At 47.1% G+C, this 15,647-nt stretch overlaps 1 protein-coding gene across 1 annotated transcript in view; it reads right to left on the reverse strand.

Moving 5' to 3' along the window:
- Positions 1 to 80: 80 nt before the first annotated feature.
- Positions 81 to 15,647, reverse strand: part of PIBF1 (progesterone immunomodulatory binding factor 1) — a 1,771,771-nt gene continuing 1,756,204 nt past the window's right edge. Inside the window, exon 18 of the mRNA XM_069639889.1 lies at positions 81 to 1,131. Within this exon, the coding sequence (XP_069495990.1) occupies positions 1,081 to 1,131 (51 nt within the window). The 3' untranslated portion in view covers positions 81 to 1,080. The remainder of the gene's footprint in view (positions 1,132 to 15,647) is intronic.

Below are 15,647 nucleotides of genomic sequence, written 5' to 3' on the forward strand. Positions count from 1 at the left end.
TTTTTAACAAAGGCTACCCAAAGACCGGTCAAGGAAAAAGACAAGTGACATGTAATCGCACAACAACCAAATCAAAGTCAAAACTTGAAAAAATATTTTTATTAATATTTCAGTGTTGACACACATGAATGATCTCGAATACATGTGAACTTATGAGGTTCGCTTCTGTAGAAAGTAATTACTATATATCTGAACTATTCCTTAACACTTAAGAATGGAATACATTTTTGTCGGTTACTTTATGCCCAAGGAGGAACAGGAGGGCAGCGTGCCTTCTTCGAGGAAAGATTTTCACAACAGAAAGTCCCTTTTAACTGTTATTATATGGGATTATTTAAATTGTACTGCATTTAGGAGACATTTTATATGCTCACAAGATGGAAACGGAGATACAGATATACATTATCACGTCATTGTTAAATGTCTTTGAACTGTTTGAAATAGATTATATTTATAAAACTAATCTTATCTGACAAAGTTAGACATAGCAATAAAATGCTACACTGAACTGTTCAAGGCTTTGCCTTTGTGTAGGTCTCCCAATCTCTCTGTAGTTCTATATGGCTTGCAATAAAAACTGGATGAGCACAGAAAGACATCAGATCACATATTTTGAATCATCCATCATGTTTGTAAAATGCACTTGACATAATATAGAAAAATGCTAAATATAAATAGTTCCTATGAAAACACGTCTCATAAAAGCCAAACCCACTAGTATACCTTTGGCAATTTATTTGCAGCTGGCCTCGCTTTCACTGGTAAAAAATGCCATGAGTAAAAAGTAGACCAATAAATCTAAACATTAATAATCTCCCAACATAAATAGTTAATCACCATTTTAAAATCACAGAAGAAATTCACAGCTCGGTTGAAAAATTATACCGCCGAAATTATACATAACTTAAAATCTGTACAAATGTAATGGACATTTCCTATGTGGGACTGAAGGACACACATCTCAGTCTTGATTGTCGAGGCCACTGCGGTCAGACATGATTAAGTTCACAGTGTCTTGTTCTATAATACAAATCCTGCAGCAAAGCAAGTGTCCAGCTTTGTCAATATTTGGGTGAGCATTTATGTTTTCTGCTTCAGCTTCTTGTACCAGTCTGGTGCTTCTGTATTTGTCTACAAAGTAAAATGCATTGGGTAAGAAGACAGCCGTTGTAATGTGTATACAAACATACATATTAAAGGGTGTAAACACAAGTGTGCCTACGCTGCAAAAAATCATCTCTCTGAATAAAATGTGAGGCGTGCTTGCCTTCCTTTCCAATCATATTGGTCTAGAGAAAACAAACAGCGCTTAGTCAAACACACAGAGGTTCACCACAGCACACAAGACAAAAAGGACATCTGACAAACGAGCATAAACACAGCTTTTTTTTAAAGGTTATGAACATGCACAAATAGGATCAAGATTCCTAAAACTTTTCATTTTGAGTCCAGGTGACATGCTGAATTATTAACTAAGCTATTCTTTAAAAGTGTTTTAGACTTTTCCAATTTTCGAAAGGGGTTGAAGAGCAAAACATTTCAGTAAACAGTAAGTCTTAGTTACTTACCTGTAACTGTATTTCTCCAGCATTGGTATCTTTCATAGATTCAGATGCTGGAATATTCCCCGTCGTCAGACTGGGAATCCTCGGTGATAAATTTAATAATACATTTTTTTTTTTAAATATATACACATTGCTACCTAGCAGTGCATGTACATAGCCAATTATGGCCTATGAGCCATTTCATTGTGTAGTCCCTCCACCTCACTTCGGTCCTTTATGGCCCCAGCCAATGAGGTGGCATGGCTTAAGCTCCGCCCCCGGCAGCCATCTTTAGATTTTGAACCGTAGAGATTACAGTATGATGGATGCCGAGCCTAGAAGCAGCCTCTCCGGAGAGGCGGGCGGGCGCATGTGAATCTATGAAAGATACCAATGCTGGAGAAATACAGTTACAGGTAAGTAACTAAGACTTCTCCAGCATTGGATCTTTCATAGATTCAGATGCTTGAATAGAATACCAAGCAGTTAAAACATGCCACCATTATATATATATATATATATATATATATATATATATGCATAAATACAGAAAAAACATATTTCTGATCAAACCTTTACCATGCAGCAACACAACGGTTACATACTTCGGGAAAGGTGGGAAAGGAGGCTGATCCTACCTTATACAAAGAGATGGCGGAGCACTGCCTGTCCAACTGCAGCTTCTTTGTTGGTATCTTCAGTCAGGCAGTAGTGTTTCGCGAAAGTATGCAGAGTGCTCCACGTGGCGGCTCTGCATATGTCCTTCAAGGCCACCCCTGCGTGGAATGCTGTTGACGCCGCTCTTCCTCTGGTGGAGTGCGCAGATGGCGGTCTAGTTAAAGGGTCGCCTTTCAACTGATGGCAGTGGGTGATGCAGGACGATACCCAGCGTGCCAGACTGTTTAGATATATGCTGACCCTTGGTACGGCCAGAGAACGAAATGAATAGCCGGTTTGAGGAGCGGAACTCCTTGGTTCTTTGCAAGTAAAACTTCAACACTCTAGCAACGTCTAGAGAATGTAATGTCTTTTCTGCTTCAGAAGCGTGATTCTGGAAGAAGGTTGGTAAAACAATGCGCTCAGTGAACGACATCTCCGAAAGTACCTTGGGGAGGAACTTCGGGTGAGGCCTTAAGATGACGCGGTCCTTCTGGAACAGAGTAAACGGAGGTTCTGAAGACAAAGCTTGCAACTCACTGATCCTTCTGGCTGAAGTGATGGCTATCAGGAAAGATGTCTTCCAGGACAAGAATTTCATATCGCATCTGTGTATGGGTTCGAAGGGAGGTTGCATGAGGGCTGTTAAGACGGTGTTGGGACTCCAGTCTGGAACTGGTGTAGGTGTAGGCGGATAAGTACGCATCAGTCCTTTCAGGAAGATCTTAACCGCTGGTAAGGAAAGTAAGGCTTGCGTCTCCGCGGTTACTGTGTAGGCCGCTATGGCTGACAGATGGACCTTGATAGAGGACAGTGAGAGCCCTGACTTAGCCAGGTGCAACAAGTAGGGCAGAATCTGATCAACCGAGGCCGAGAGGGGATTGATCGCAGAGGTCTCGCACCATTTGGAAAACCTGGTCCATTTCCTGGTGTAGGTAAGTTGCGTGGACGGGGCTCTAGCGGCCCTGATGATAACCCAGCATTCTGATGGTAACTTTAGGTGCATCAGTTTGCGCTGCTCAGGAACCATGCTTTGAGAGACAGGCTCCTCGGGTCGTGGTGGAGGACCTTGCGGTTCTGTTGCGTCAGTAGATATTGATGTGACTTGAGACGAATCGGGGGTCGGCAGGATAGGTGCCTCAGCGTCAGGTACCAGACTTGCCGTGCCCAATCCGGTGCAATAAGAATCAAAGAACAATCCTGTTCTTTTACCCTGCGAAGTACCCTCGACATGAGGGGAATGGGTGGGAAGGCGTAGAGGAACTTCCCCGACCAATCCACTGAGAACGCGTCTCCCAGTGATTGGTGCTCCGGGTATCTTGAAGCAAATCTCTTACATTTTTTGTTGTTCCTGGTGGCAAAAAGGTCGATCTGCGGATGGCCCCATAAGGCAAAGATCCGTTGGGTTTCTTTTTCGTCCAGCTCCCACTCGTGTGACGCTGTGTACTCTCTGCTTAGTCTGTCCGCTAGGACATTGTCCACTCCTGGAAGATGCTCTGCCCTGATCTGTATCCCGTAGCGCAAGGCCCATGCCCATAGCTGTTGGGCTTCTTGCGACAGGATCTGAGACCTCGTGCCTCCTTGCTTGTTTGTATAGTGCATGGAGGTCGTGTTGTCTGTCTGGACTGTAAGAACTTGACCAGCTATAACCGGTAGGAAAGCCTTCAGCGCTAACCTTACGGCCCTGAGCTCTAACACGTTGATGTGGAGCTGGGACTCTTGTGCCGACCAAGACCCCTTGGTTTGGAGGTCCGCCAGATGAGCGCCCCAGCCTGATAAGGAAGCGTCCGTCTGCAGCAGGAGGGTCGATGTCGGTGCTTGAAACGGCATTCCCTGCAGAAGATTCCTCGGAACATTCCACCATCGAAAGGCCTTGTGCAACGTCGATGGAATCTGGACAATGTCTTCCCAGCATCCGAAAGCTTGTTTCCATTGGTGGTCCAGAGCTTCCTGAACCGGTCTCATGCGAAGCCTGCAGTTCGGTATGAGGAATATGCATGATGACATCATGCCCAATAGGGATTTGTAAGAGCGTACGGATGTTGTCTCTTTCTGTAGGAAGTTCGAAGTTGAGCGTAGAATCGCTGCTATTCTTTCTGTGGATGGCCTCACTCTGGGAATGCTGGTGTCTAGTTCGGCTCCCAGGAAGAGAGCTACCTTGCTGGGAACGAGGCAGGACTTTGTCTGGTTTATGGAGAAACCTAACTCTTTTAGGAGGTTGACAGTCCTCGACACTGCCGAGCGAGCCTTTGCAGCGGAACTTGCCTTTATCAGCCAATCGTCCAGGTATGGAAAAACGTCCGTTCCTGCCCTCCTGAGACTTGCCGCTACCGGTGCCAAGCATTTTGTGAAAACTCTCGGAGCCGATTTTAGCCCGAACGGGAGCACTTGAAACTGACAGTGGAGCTCTCCCACTGTCAACCTGAGGAACTGTCTGTGCGCTGGATGGATCGGAATATGGAAGTATGCGTCCTCCAAGTCTAAAGTGGCCAAGAAGTCGTGCTTGTTTAACCAAGGTAGCACCCCTTGTAAAGCTACCATCTTGAATGTTATGCGCTTGATGAATTTGTTGAGTGCCCTCAGGTCCAAGATGGGTCTCCATTGACCGTTTTTCTTTTTGACGAGGAAGAATCGGGAGTAGAAACCTTTTCCCCTCTGAGAATAAGGTACTGGTTCTACTGCTGACTTCTGGAGCAGTTTTTGCACTTCGGACATGACCTGTCTTAGCATATGCACTCTGCGAGATGTTGGAGGCAGAGAAGGAGGTTGGTCCAGAAATTCTAAGGTGTGACCCTTTCGGATCACCTGCAACACCCATCTGCCCGATGTAATTGACTGCCAGCGCTGGAATAGCTGGCTCACCCTTCCCCCCACCGGGGTGTGGTGAAGGGGGGGAGAAAATTGGTCGTCAGTTTTGCTTGCCTTGTGACTTCCCTTGGGCGGAGCCACGTCTGCCTCTATGGGCGTATCTGTTGGATGACTGATATTTATTGTCTTGGTACTTGCCGCCTTGTGCTTTTTGACCATAGGAGGAACGACCGTATCCTCTGAACTTGGAAGATGAACTTCTAAAGGGACGAAAAGACCGATGGTCCTTACTTTTGTCCTTTAAAGAACTGATGGCTCCGGCTGTGTCCGTGTCTGTCTTGATTGCCTTCAAATGGTCGTCTATCTTTTTTCCAAAGAGATCTTGGCCATCAAAAGGCATGTCTAATATCTGCGCCTGGACTTCAGGTCTGAAGTTAGTAGCCTTCATCCAGGCCTGCCTTCTGAGCACTGTGCCGTGCGCCATCTGCCTGATTCGGCCACATCAACCGCTGCGTCGATCATGTGATCCGATGTTGCTTCACCATCCGCGATTATCGATTTTGCCTCCTCCTGGAGCTCCGGTGGTAATTGCTTCGCCAAGTTGGACATGCGGAGCCAAAGCTCGCGATCGAACCTTGCGGTCATGGCCAGCGCATTGCCCGCTCTGATTGTAAGGGATGCAGAAGATGATACTTTCCTGCCCATGGCTTCCAGTTTACGTCCGTCCTTATCCGGTGGTGCAGACAGCGGTGAGGAGGGGTTGGCGAGTTTCTTTCTGGCCGCCACTGTAACAACCGAGTCTGGTTTCGTATGACCCCTCAAACAAAGCGGTGCCGAATCCGGAGCTTTATATTTCTTTTCTGTCCTGGACACCAACGCCGGAGTCGATAAGGGCGTGGATAGGATCTTGGATCCGGAATCCCAGATGGTATCGAGGAGAGGAATTGTGGTCACTGTCCTCCTTCGTTTGTCCCTGTGCTCATAGAGCACTGATAGCCTTTCCTCCGAAGAAACCTGAATTTTAAACAATTCTGCGGCTTTACCTATAATGGTGTGGAAAGAGACGAGATCATCTGGCGGTGAGGCCTTGCCCGGCGAGTCTCTCCTCCTGGGCTTCTCGACTACGTAGTCATCCCACTCACTGGGTGCGTCTGGCTCCTGTGTTATTTCTCCTTCTTCTGGTTCCGAGAATTCTCCAAAAGGATCCTCCTGCCAGTCTGATACCGAGATGGTGGACGGTACCATCGTAGGATCCACGTCCGGAGATCGCGGTCTGTGCGATGACTGTGGTGACGGGACTCTTGTAGGTGAAGCACTGTGGGTGCTGCTCCTCAGTCTTCGAGCAGGTGATCTCATCCGTTTTTGCGGTCTACTCCTGTGAGGAGAGTAACCAAATGTGCCTGGAATCGGAGATGACTCTCTAGGAATAATTCCTGCTTCTAAGGGATTAATCGGGATTTGCTTCTCCCTTTGCCGTTTGTAAAATTCTTCTACAATCCTCTGCACGGATAACATGAGTATCGGGTCATGAGGATATTCGGATTCTCCCGTGGACGGGTGCCAAGGAGGGCTGTATTGTTTCGGTAAGGGACCGATGGACTCTTCCACCACTTCCGCATCAGAGAATTCTTCCTGAAGAATTACATCCGGAAGTTCTGCCATGTGCCCCAAAGGTGAAAATTGCTGTACCAGTGGTTCAGTCTCAGTATTCTTCTCAATGATATTGCTTTCAATGACAGGAGTTTCAAATGTGGACGGCAGTAATTCCTCCGTAACTGCCGAAATTTGTGGTGCCTCTGAAGGTGTTATGGACGATGCTATCTTCGTTGACGACTGAGATTTTCCCGTCGACGAGGGCTTCGCCGTCGACTGAGATTTCCCCGTCGACGACTGAGATTTTCCCGTCGACAAGGGCTTCGTTGACGAATGTGGAGTATGTTCCGTGGACGACTGCGTCATGGATGAATGCTTCGTGGACGAGTGGTGTTTCTTGCTCGTAGACTATTGCTTCGTGGTCGACATGTCCGATGATGATCTAATTGTCGACGATGTCTTAAGCGTCGTCGTCGATGATGATGGTTTCGTCGACGGTATGGCCGATGACGGGCCTTTACCTTTCCCTTCATTCGTGGACGGTTTACCCGCCGACGACTGCCCCCCCCCCCGTTTTTTGCAAACTCCTCCTTACCTCTGGAGGCAGATTTTGCTGATTTTTTCTGGCTTGGTAAGTCATCTGGAGGCAGAAAGGGTATCAATTCCAGCTTCCTCTTTTTGGACTTGGGGGAGGAACTCCTTTCCACTGAAGAGGCCCTTCTCTTTGAAGTTTGTCTCTCAGATGGAGTGCTGGATTGGACAGGAGCTGTTCTGACAGACTCTTCGTCCGAAGATTGATCCCTGGATTCCAGGTATGAAAGGAGTCTTCTATGCCTGTCATGAAGGGTCTTGGACAGCTTGAGGTGCCTCCATTTCTGAAGAGAAGTTCAGTCGACGATTTTGAGAGGAAAACAACAAGTTTTGTCTCCAAGGGTAATTGAAAACAAAGCCCCTAAGAAGGGGAACAAGATGGAATATATTTTTCCAAATATATTCCACACAAAAGTAGAAAGAATTTGAAAAAGCTCAGAGAGCTTGAGGATTCCCTGTGTCTGTTAGACTGCGGTGAAAAATCTAAAGATGGCTGCCGGGGGCGGAGCTTAAGCCCTGCCACCTCATTGGCTGGGGCCATAAAGGACCGAAGTGAGGTGGAGGGACTACACAATGAAATGGCTCATAGGCCATAATGGGCTATGTACATGCACGGCTAGGTAGCAATGTGTATATATTTAATTAAAAAAAAAAAAATGTATTATTAAATTTATCACCGAGGATTCCCAGTCTGACGACGGGGAATATTCAAGCATCTGAATCTATGAAAGATCCAATGCTGGAGAATAATAAATTAATGTCATAATTAGTTTAAAGTTAGATTGAATGAATTTTAGGCTGAACGAGTTGTGTTCTATAATTTATGCCACAAACACTTGGCATACATTTAAAAGTGCAATAACACAAAAAAACAAGTATTACCTACTCAGCAGCACTGATAAAGTCCACTGCCTGGCTCTTTAGGTAGAAGGTGTGGTGGCCATGAGTGGTAAGCAATAATGGGCCACCATCGCAACAAGCTTGTATGTCACACACATTGCTGTTCCCTGCAGGCTAAAGTACCAGTCAAGGTGGTGCCAAGTGGGCAAAGCGGTGCCAAGTGTTTGGCGGGGGTTGGTCAGGGGTGCTGAGGCTTGCACTAGAGTTTGCCTTCTGGGACCTGTTGCACTCAGAGCCGTGGTCTGTCGCGTCCCACCCCAAACCGCCCTGTGGTAAGACATTGGATGTGGTAAGACGCTTAGAAATTGTGTTTGAAGGATACTCTTACTTTTTTATCCCCATGTTGGAGACTATTATCCACTCTGACATGAGAGCTTTGCTTCCAACAGTCCTGTGGCTACGTGACGCAAGTGAAGTAAGTGCTGGGGAATCCACTTCTCTGTGTGCGGAAAATTGTACACTACATATTAAACTATATACTGTTCATACTGCCCATTTGACTCGCTGTGCCAGTGCTTCCATACGTAATCTCTAATCACTGCTAATTGTCATTGTACGTTTGGGAAGCTCCCCCTTACATTCACTCTGTTCTGTGGGCCATCGCTGAGTGAGGTGGCTGTGCGTTTGTGAACCTCCCTGCCTTAAGCATGCCCAAGCGCCGGGCACCTAATTCCATTAAAACACATGCAGCAAAACATGCAAAAGCGGCTATTCAGGAACAAGGTCCCACAGGCCACCCAGGGTGAATACACCAAACTCGAGGTGGAAGGGTAAGAGTAACATGAGCACCTCCTCTGAGGCGATGTTCAAAGTCTTCGAAACACTAAAATGGAAATGTGGCTGATTGTCAAATGTTCGGGGACATTCGGCTCAAAATTTGGACGCCGCCCTTCATTTGGTCAATGTGACTGCCACCATCGCTAAACTGCAGGAAACAACCAATGTAAGACTGTGCAAGCTGGAATCTTTGTCCAAAAAACAGCTTATTATGCTATCAAAGTCAGATCTTAGTACGCACAATTCTGGTAAACACACATTGGACTTGAATACTACAGCATGGTAGCTACGCAAATAGGCCCTAATGTAAGAAGATCTGGCAATGAAGAGAAAACAAAATCGTGCTCAGTTTCCCAGGCTCCTCCGGTTCCAAATAAGCAGGGACCTGTGATCATACAGGATTCCCCATTAATGGAGAGGCATGTGAGACAAGAAGCTCCTGTGCCTTGTCCAAGCTTGACTAATTGCGTGGTGACCACTGCATCCATAATTGAAGGCTTCCAGAGGAACGTACCGTGGTAGACAACGCTGAATCCCCCCCCCCGTCTGCAAAAAAATTAACCGGCGATGCAACAAAAGAGAAGAACAAGTTACTTACCCGTGGTAACGTTCTTTCAATTGTATCTTCCTCCCACGTATTCCTCATTTTACGATATCTTTGTTTCAAGCTTCAGCAAAAAGTTTCTTCTCGCCAGAGGACGCTGTGCATTGACACGGTCGGCCGATGTCCCCGAGGTCTTCCATCTCGGTTGATCTCATCGTCGAGCATATATACCATGCGCAGAACCCGTCGGCTTCAGTTCTGGTTTTAAGCCAACTATATGCAGAATTACAGACAAATTGAGTGCCTTTAATTCATCAGACTAGTGCCAAGGAAGAATATGCTTGTCCTTTTTGCATCGACTTGCATAATAGACTGGCAGTTAAGGGGTTAAAAGAGCACAAAGTCTAATGCCTGGAAATTCTAAAGTGGGGTAGGTTGAAAGGGTCGATGAGGAATACATGGGAGGAACATCCACGGGTAAGTAACTTGTTCTTCGAATTGATTTTGTCTTCCCACGTATTCTCCTCTTATGAGACACTCCCAAAGCAATATTAAGTTCTTTTGGAGGAGGGTGTACGAATTTTTGTGTTATTGTTAGTCAAGAATGGAGCACAGAACTGCCTTGCCAATTCGTCCCCTCATTGTTAGAAGTGTCTAAACAATAAAGTTTCCTAAACATGTGGATGATAGGCCAGGTAGCTGCCTCGCAGATATACTTTATCGGAACTCCCCTCTGAAGGGCGGAGGAAGTTGCCATGCCCCTAGTGGAATGAGCCCTTAAACCCACTGGGGGATCTTTTTCAGCTAGCCTGTAGCACTCTGAAATAGCCAGTACTAGCCATCTGGATAGGGTTTGTTTGGTAACTGACAGACCTAGTTTGTGTACTGTATATTCAATGAAAAGTCGGTTGTGTTGGCGTAACTTTGCCATTCTTCAAAAATAAAAACTTAGAGCTCCCCTTGGATCAAGTCTATGAAACCTTTTCTCTTCCCTGCCGGGATTAGGTGGTGATAGAAGGCTGGAAGCACAACTTTCTGTGCTAAATGGTAGTCTAATACAATTTTACATACAAAAGAGGGTTTGATTTTAAGGACAACCATATCCTTGTAAAAAGTGGTAAACATAGGTTTAAACATTCTTAAAGTTAGCAACTTAATGGACAGGAACCAAGTGGCTCAAAGGGAGAACATGTCAAAACATTAAGACCAAATTAAGGTCCCAAGTTGGGACTTGGAAAGGTGTAGGAGGAAACACATTTGTGAGTACTTTATGAAACTGAGCAATTAAGGATATTTTCTGCAGTCCCAGATTAGCTAAATGCAGCAACAAAAGATAACTCCATAGGTGTATCGCACTGAAAAGGGTCCACTTTTTTCCCTACGCCAGCTGCAGAACTTGTTCCAACGGCAGCGGTATCAGGATTTTGTTGCTGGCCTCCTGGCCGAAACCAAAATTTCCATTACGTCATCAGGGAGGTCCCAATCCTTGTATCTCAACCTCTCAGAAACCATGCGTGAAGGTTGAGTGCATTGACCTCTGGATGGAGAATCTGACCCTCCTCTCGGGAGAGAAGGTCCTCTCTTTGTGGAAGAAGAAGTGGAGGGCAGATGGACATGTCCTGAAGGTCTGCGTACCACGTCCTCCTGGTTCAATCTGGAGTAATTAGGATCATGGGTTTCCTGAACTTCACAACCTCCTGATCGCATGAGGAATGACAAGGACTGGAGGAAACGAGTACAGAGTGGAAACTCCCAGTCCTCTATGAACGAGTCTACTAGAGCTCCTCCTTTGGGGAAATTCCCTGGAGCAGTACAGTTCGCACTTCCGGTTAACGGTGCTCATGAACAGATCCAATTGAGGGGTTCCCCAAAGGGAGAAGACCTCTTGAAGGATTTCCTGAGCTAGTTCCCATTTGTGAGAGACTGTGCTCTGTCTGCTCAGAGTGTCTGCCGCCGTGTTCTGTTGTCCGGCTAGGTGAACCTCCAATAGGGAAATTCCTTCTTGAATTACCCAGAACCAGAGCTGCATTGCCTCTCTGCACAGTGGTAGTGACGCTACACCACCTCTCTTGTTGAGGTAGTACATGGCCACCGTGTTGTCCGTCCTTATGAGGACATTCTTTCCTGTACAGAGGGCAAAAAGGCCTTCTGCGCTAGTCTGATTGCACTCAGCTCCAAAAGGTTGATATGTAGTTTGCACTCCAGTGGAGATCAACAACCACAGACCGTCAGTTCGTTGGTGTGGGCTCCCCACCCCAAAGTGAGGCGCCTGTAACTACTGTTCTCTCCGGCCATCGTTGCCAAAAAAGTTCTCCCTTCAGGATGTTGTCCTTCCAGGCCCACCACAGGAGATCCTGTGCTACTCTGCCTGGAACTTGAAGGTGGTCTGACATCTTGCTTGAGAATTGGAACCACTGTGTCCTGAGAGCCCATTGAAGGGATCTCATTCTCAGGCGGGCTTCTGGCACCAGTAAAATACAGGATGCCATGAGGCTGACCAACCTCAAAAGGTCTAAGGATGGGAGACGCTGAGCACTCTAGAATTTGGTGACTATTTGCAAAATGTGTTGATCCCTCACTTTGGGTGGCGATGCTTTTCCCAAGGTTGCACCCAGGACCGCTCCAATGAACTGGAGTCTCTGAGAAGTTATCATGGGCGACTTCTTCTAATTGAAGGAGAAGCCCAGTCTGTGGAGAGAGTGGTAGGTTATGCTGAGATGTTTCCGGGCCTGTTCGGTTGAACGTGCCCTGATCAGCCAATTGTCCAGGTCGGAGCAGATGCGAATACTCCCTCTCCCGAGACGCGCTGCCACCACCACCATCAGCTTGGTGAAAACCCTTGGGCAGAGGTCAGCCTGAATGGCAGAACTCGAAACTGATAATGAGAACCACCAACAGTGAACATCAGGTACTTTCTGTGCTTGTGATGGATGGGCACATGAAAGTAAGCATCCTGAAAGTCCAATGACAACATCCAATCCTGGAGCTGGAGGGCCTGAAGGATCTGAGAAAGTGTGACCATCTTGAACTTCTTGAGGATCTTGTTCAAGTATCTCAAGTCCAAGATCAGTCTCAATCCTCCGCCCTTTTTGGGATTAGGAAATAGGGAGAGTACCATCCTCTGTTCCCCTGCATTACAGGTACTGGTTCTATAGCACCTTTCTCTAGCGCGCTCAACATTTCCTGAAACAGGAATGGATCTCGAACGTTTAGTGAATGGCTTCCCGGTGGATGATCCTGAGGTCTCTGTATAAAGGGGAGGCAGTAACCTTGGGCTACTGTTTCCAGTGCCCACGCATCTGCAGTAATAATCACCATTCGTTCAGATGCTGTGACAGTCAGCCTCCAACAGGGTTGTCGTGAGAGAAGACCTCAGACGTTTTGAGGTAGCTGAAGCAGCAGCTGATGGTAAAGATGATCCCTGCTAGGGCTGGATTTGCACCACTCGGTCATCCACCACGAGGGGATCTTCTTTGTCCTCTTTGACAAGCCTGTCCTCTCACTCTTCCAACTGAGGAATATAATCAAAAGGACTTACCCCTCCAAGATTATCCGCTGGGGTAAAATGGCTGCGGCTGCCTAATGGCACCACCTAGGAATTTGACTGCCGCTTTTGAGGTCTGCGGCTTTTCAAGGCTTTCGTCAGCCTTATTACCAAATAAATGAGAGCTGTCACAGGGCATGTTGAGGTGTCTAGATTGTATGTCAGGTGCAAATCCTGACTTCCTCAACCACGCAAACCTGCGTATAACAGTGCTTGCCGCCATGCCTCTGCTGATACTATTAGCAGGGTCCAGACCAGATTGAAGAGACTAACACATGGCCTTCCATCTCTTATCAGGTTCATAAAGCAGTCCCTTTCCTCCCCTTCAAATGTGATCAGCTGCCACAGCTATACGGTCCCACAGTGTGAATGTGTATTTTGCTAGTGCACATGCACAGTTAGCAGACTTTAATGTCATGCTTCCAGCCGAAAAGACTTTCTTTGCCCATTAATCAACACGTTTATCATCCCTATCTGGAGGGATAGTTGGGTACTGTGAGAAACTTGAAGGTGTCTCACCCACTAGTCCCCGGGGATCTGTCATCCAGGTGGCCAGGACACGGCCATCGCTTTTGTATCCAGTTCCTGGGGGTGGACCAGTGCAGGAGGATCACCTAAATGAGGGGTCATCGGGGAGTGGAAGGTATCCCCTTCCCAATAGCACTTTTTCCCCCATCCTACCAGGTAGGATCCCTATGAATTCAACCCCCGCCTCCTTTCTGACACAAACTCTTTCTCACGGACAGTCCACCGAGAGCGACAACGGACTAACACCAGAGCTGCATACCTGACATGTCCCAACACCACTGTTCCATCTAAGGTGCACAGCTGTGCGGCCGCGCACCTTTCATTCCGATGATGAGCATATTCTTTCATTTACCATGCACATCGCACACTCATTTGCCTGCCCTGCCCTCCCTTCATTATTAGTATGATGCATTATGCACGCGGTTATCCAATCAGGACAGATGAGTGACAGACCATGCTTTATTATGATTGGCTGCAGCAGCACTTGGCTGCACATGCCGTGCTGCTACAGTTAATAAAACACAGCTGTTCTCTCCGACCTCGTGCGTAAGGCGTGGCAGTAGCACCTTGCTAGCTTGGTGTGGCTGTCATCGTTCGTGCTCCAGGCCCCAGATTGTGTTCAGGCCCATATGCTGCCTGCCAGTGTCACTGCCTACATTTACAGCTTTTGGGCACTGGACTGGAGTAGGATAGGCCCTGTGTTTGTTGGCAGCATGAGCGTGACCCTCTCTTCGGTGATTGATGGCTAGATTGCACAAAAGGTATACATAGTAGCTATTTAGCACCTGTAATTTTATATTCAAATGAAACCGTTTTAGAACAGATTACTTTTAATATAAAAGTGAGGAATAGACCTGGGAGGAGCTGTCATGCATAAACCTGCCACTCCTGTTGTGTCGCTCCTGGTGGCAAGTTGGCAACCAGTCTATTCGGGTGACGATTGGTCGACCACTCACGAGTAACAACTAGAAGCTTGTGGTATGCACTATGGGATGGAATAACTACACTCCCAAGAATGCGGATGTGACATAACGGCAGGTGTACGAGGCCTGACCGGCACAGCTAGCTCAAACAGGCCCAAACAAGTCGCAGAGTCTAGAGAAAAAAGGAGCCTGGACTTTAGTCAGTGCCGTTCGCAAGCAGTGAGAGGTGAGAAGTGCCGTAGACAGAGCTGCTAAATAAAATGCATAGCGTTGGAGGCCTCACTGCCACTACAGGGCGTACCTGCAATTATCAATTCAGGGGTCAGCCAGAATGAAGAGGGCAGCGACCTCAGGAAAAGACAAAGGTGACCGACGGGACACAATGACGGGCTACACTAAAAAGTGCTTACAGGCAGCACTTTCCAATAAACCACTCCATGGCTTCACCAGGGCTTTCCCTACACTCTTCATATAACCAGACCAGACAATAACGTGCACAGCACCCTCCACTAGACACCGAACATGAGGCCTTCATATGCACAGCATCCAGCAAACACAAGAAACACATAGACAGTGGCACCACTTGCCAACAGATGGCAGGCCCTCTTTGGGTCTTAACGTGCTATGTTATGTTGCTGGGTTTCATAACACGCCCGGCTGCCATTTGAATGATCTCTTGGCACCATGGGATCTGAAAAAGACTAGGATTGGCTTTGGTTTGGGAAATTCAAGACATATTTGATGTTGTGTTTGTACATGCAGGTCCAAAGGATCTGGGTCGTGCGCACAGGTAGCTATCAGGTAGTATGCGTTGAGGACCTTGGGGATATCTGTATTTAGAGCATGGGGGGCTGTATTTTACAAGTTGGTGGGAGAAGTGTTGAGTTGTGTGGTTTTTACTGTGTATTGGGAAGTGGTGTTCAATCGCTGTCTGCGGGTGGCTTAGTCACTGTGCATAGCATAAGATGGAAAGTTACATTTAAGCATACTATTGAGGGGAATAGGTTGGCCCTGATGGACAAAGGCAGTATTCAGAAGGGTGTAGCTGAGCTGATGTCCTAGTGGCAGTGCATCTAGGAGCCAAATAACATGCAGTCTTGCATTTCATGTCTGACTACCCTGAAGACAAATGACTCAGTGACCTGCTACAAACCGAGTTCTGCAGCAAACATTGAACCGAGGCAATGCTCACTAGATCTCCATCCCCCCCACTATCACCCCACACACCCATCTATCAT

The sequence above is a fragment of the Ambystoma mexicanum genome, chromosome 7q (genome assembly GCF_040938575.1).
Source record: "Ambystoma mexicanum isolate Mex_15411 chromosome 7q, UKY_AmexF1_1, whole genome shotgun sequence".
Classification (NCBI taxonomy): Eukaryota; Metazoa; Chordata; class Amphibia; order Caudata; family Ambystomatidae; genus Ambystoma; species Ambystoma mexicanum.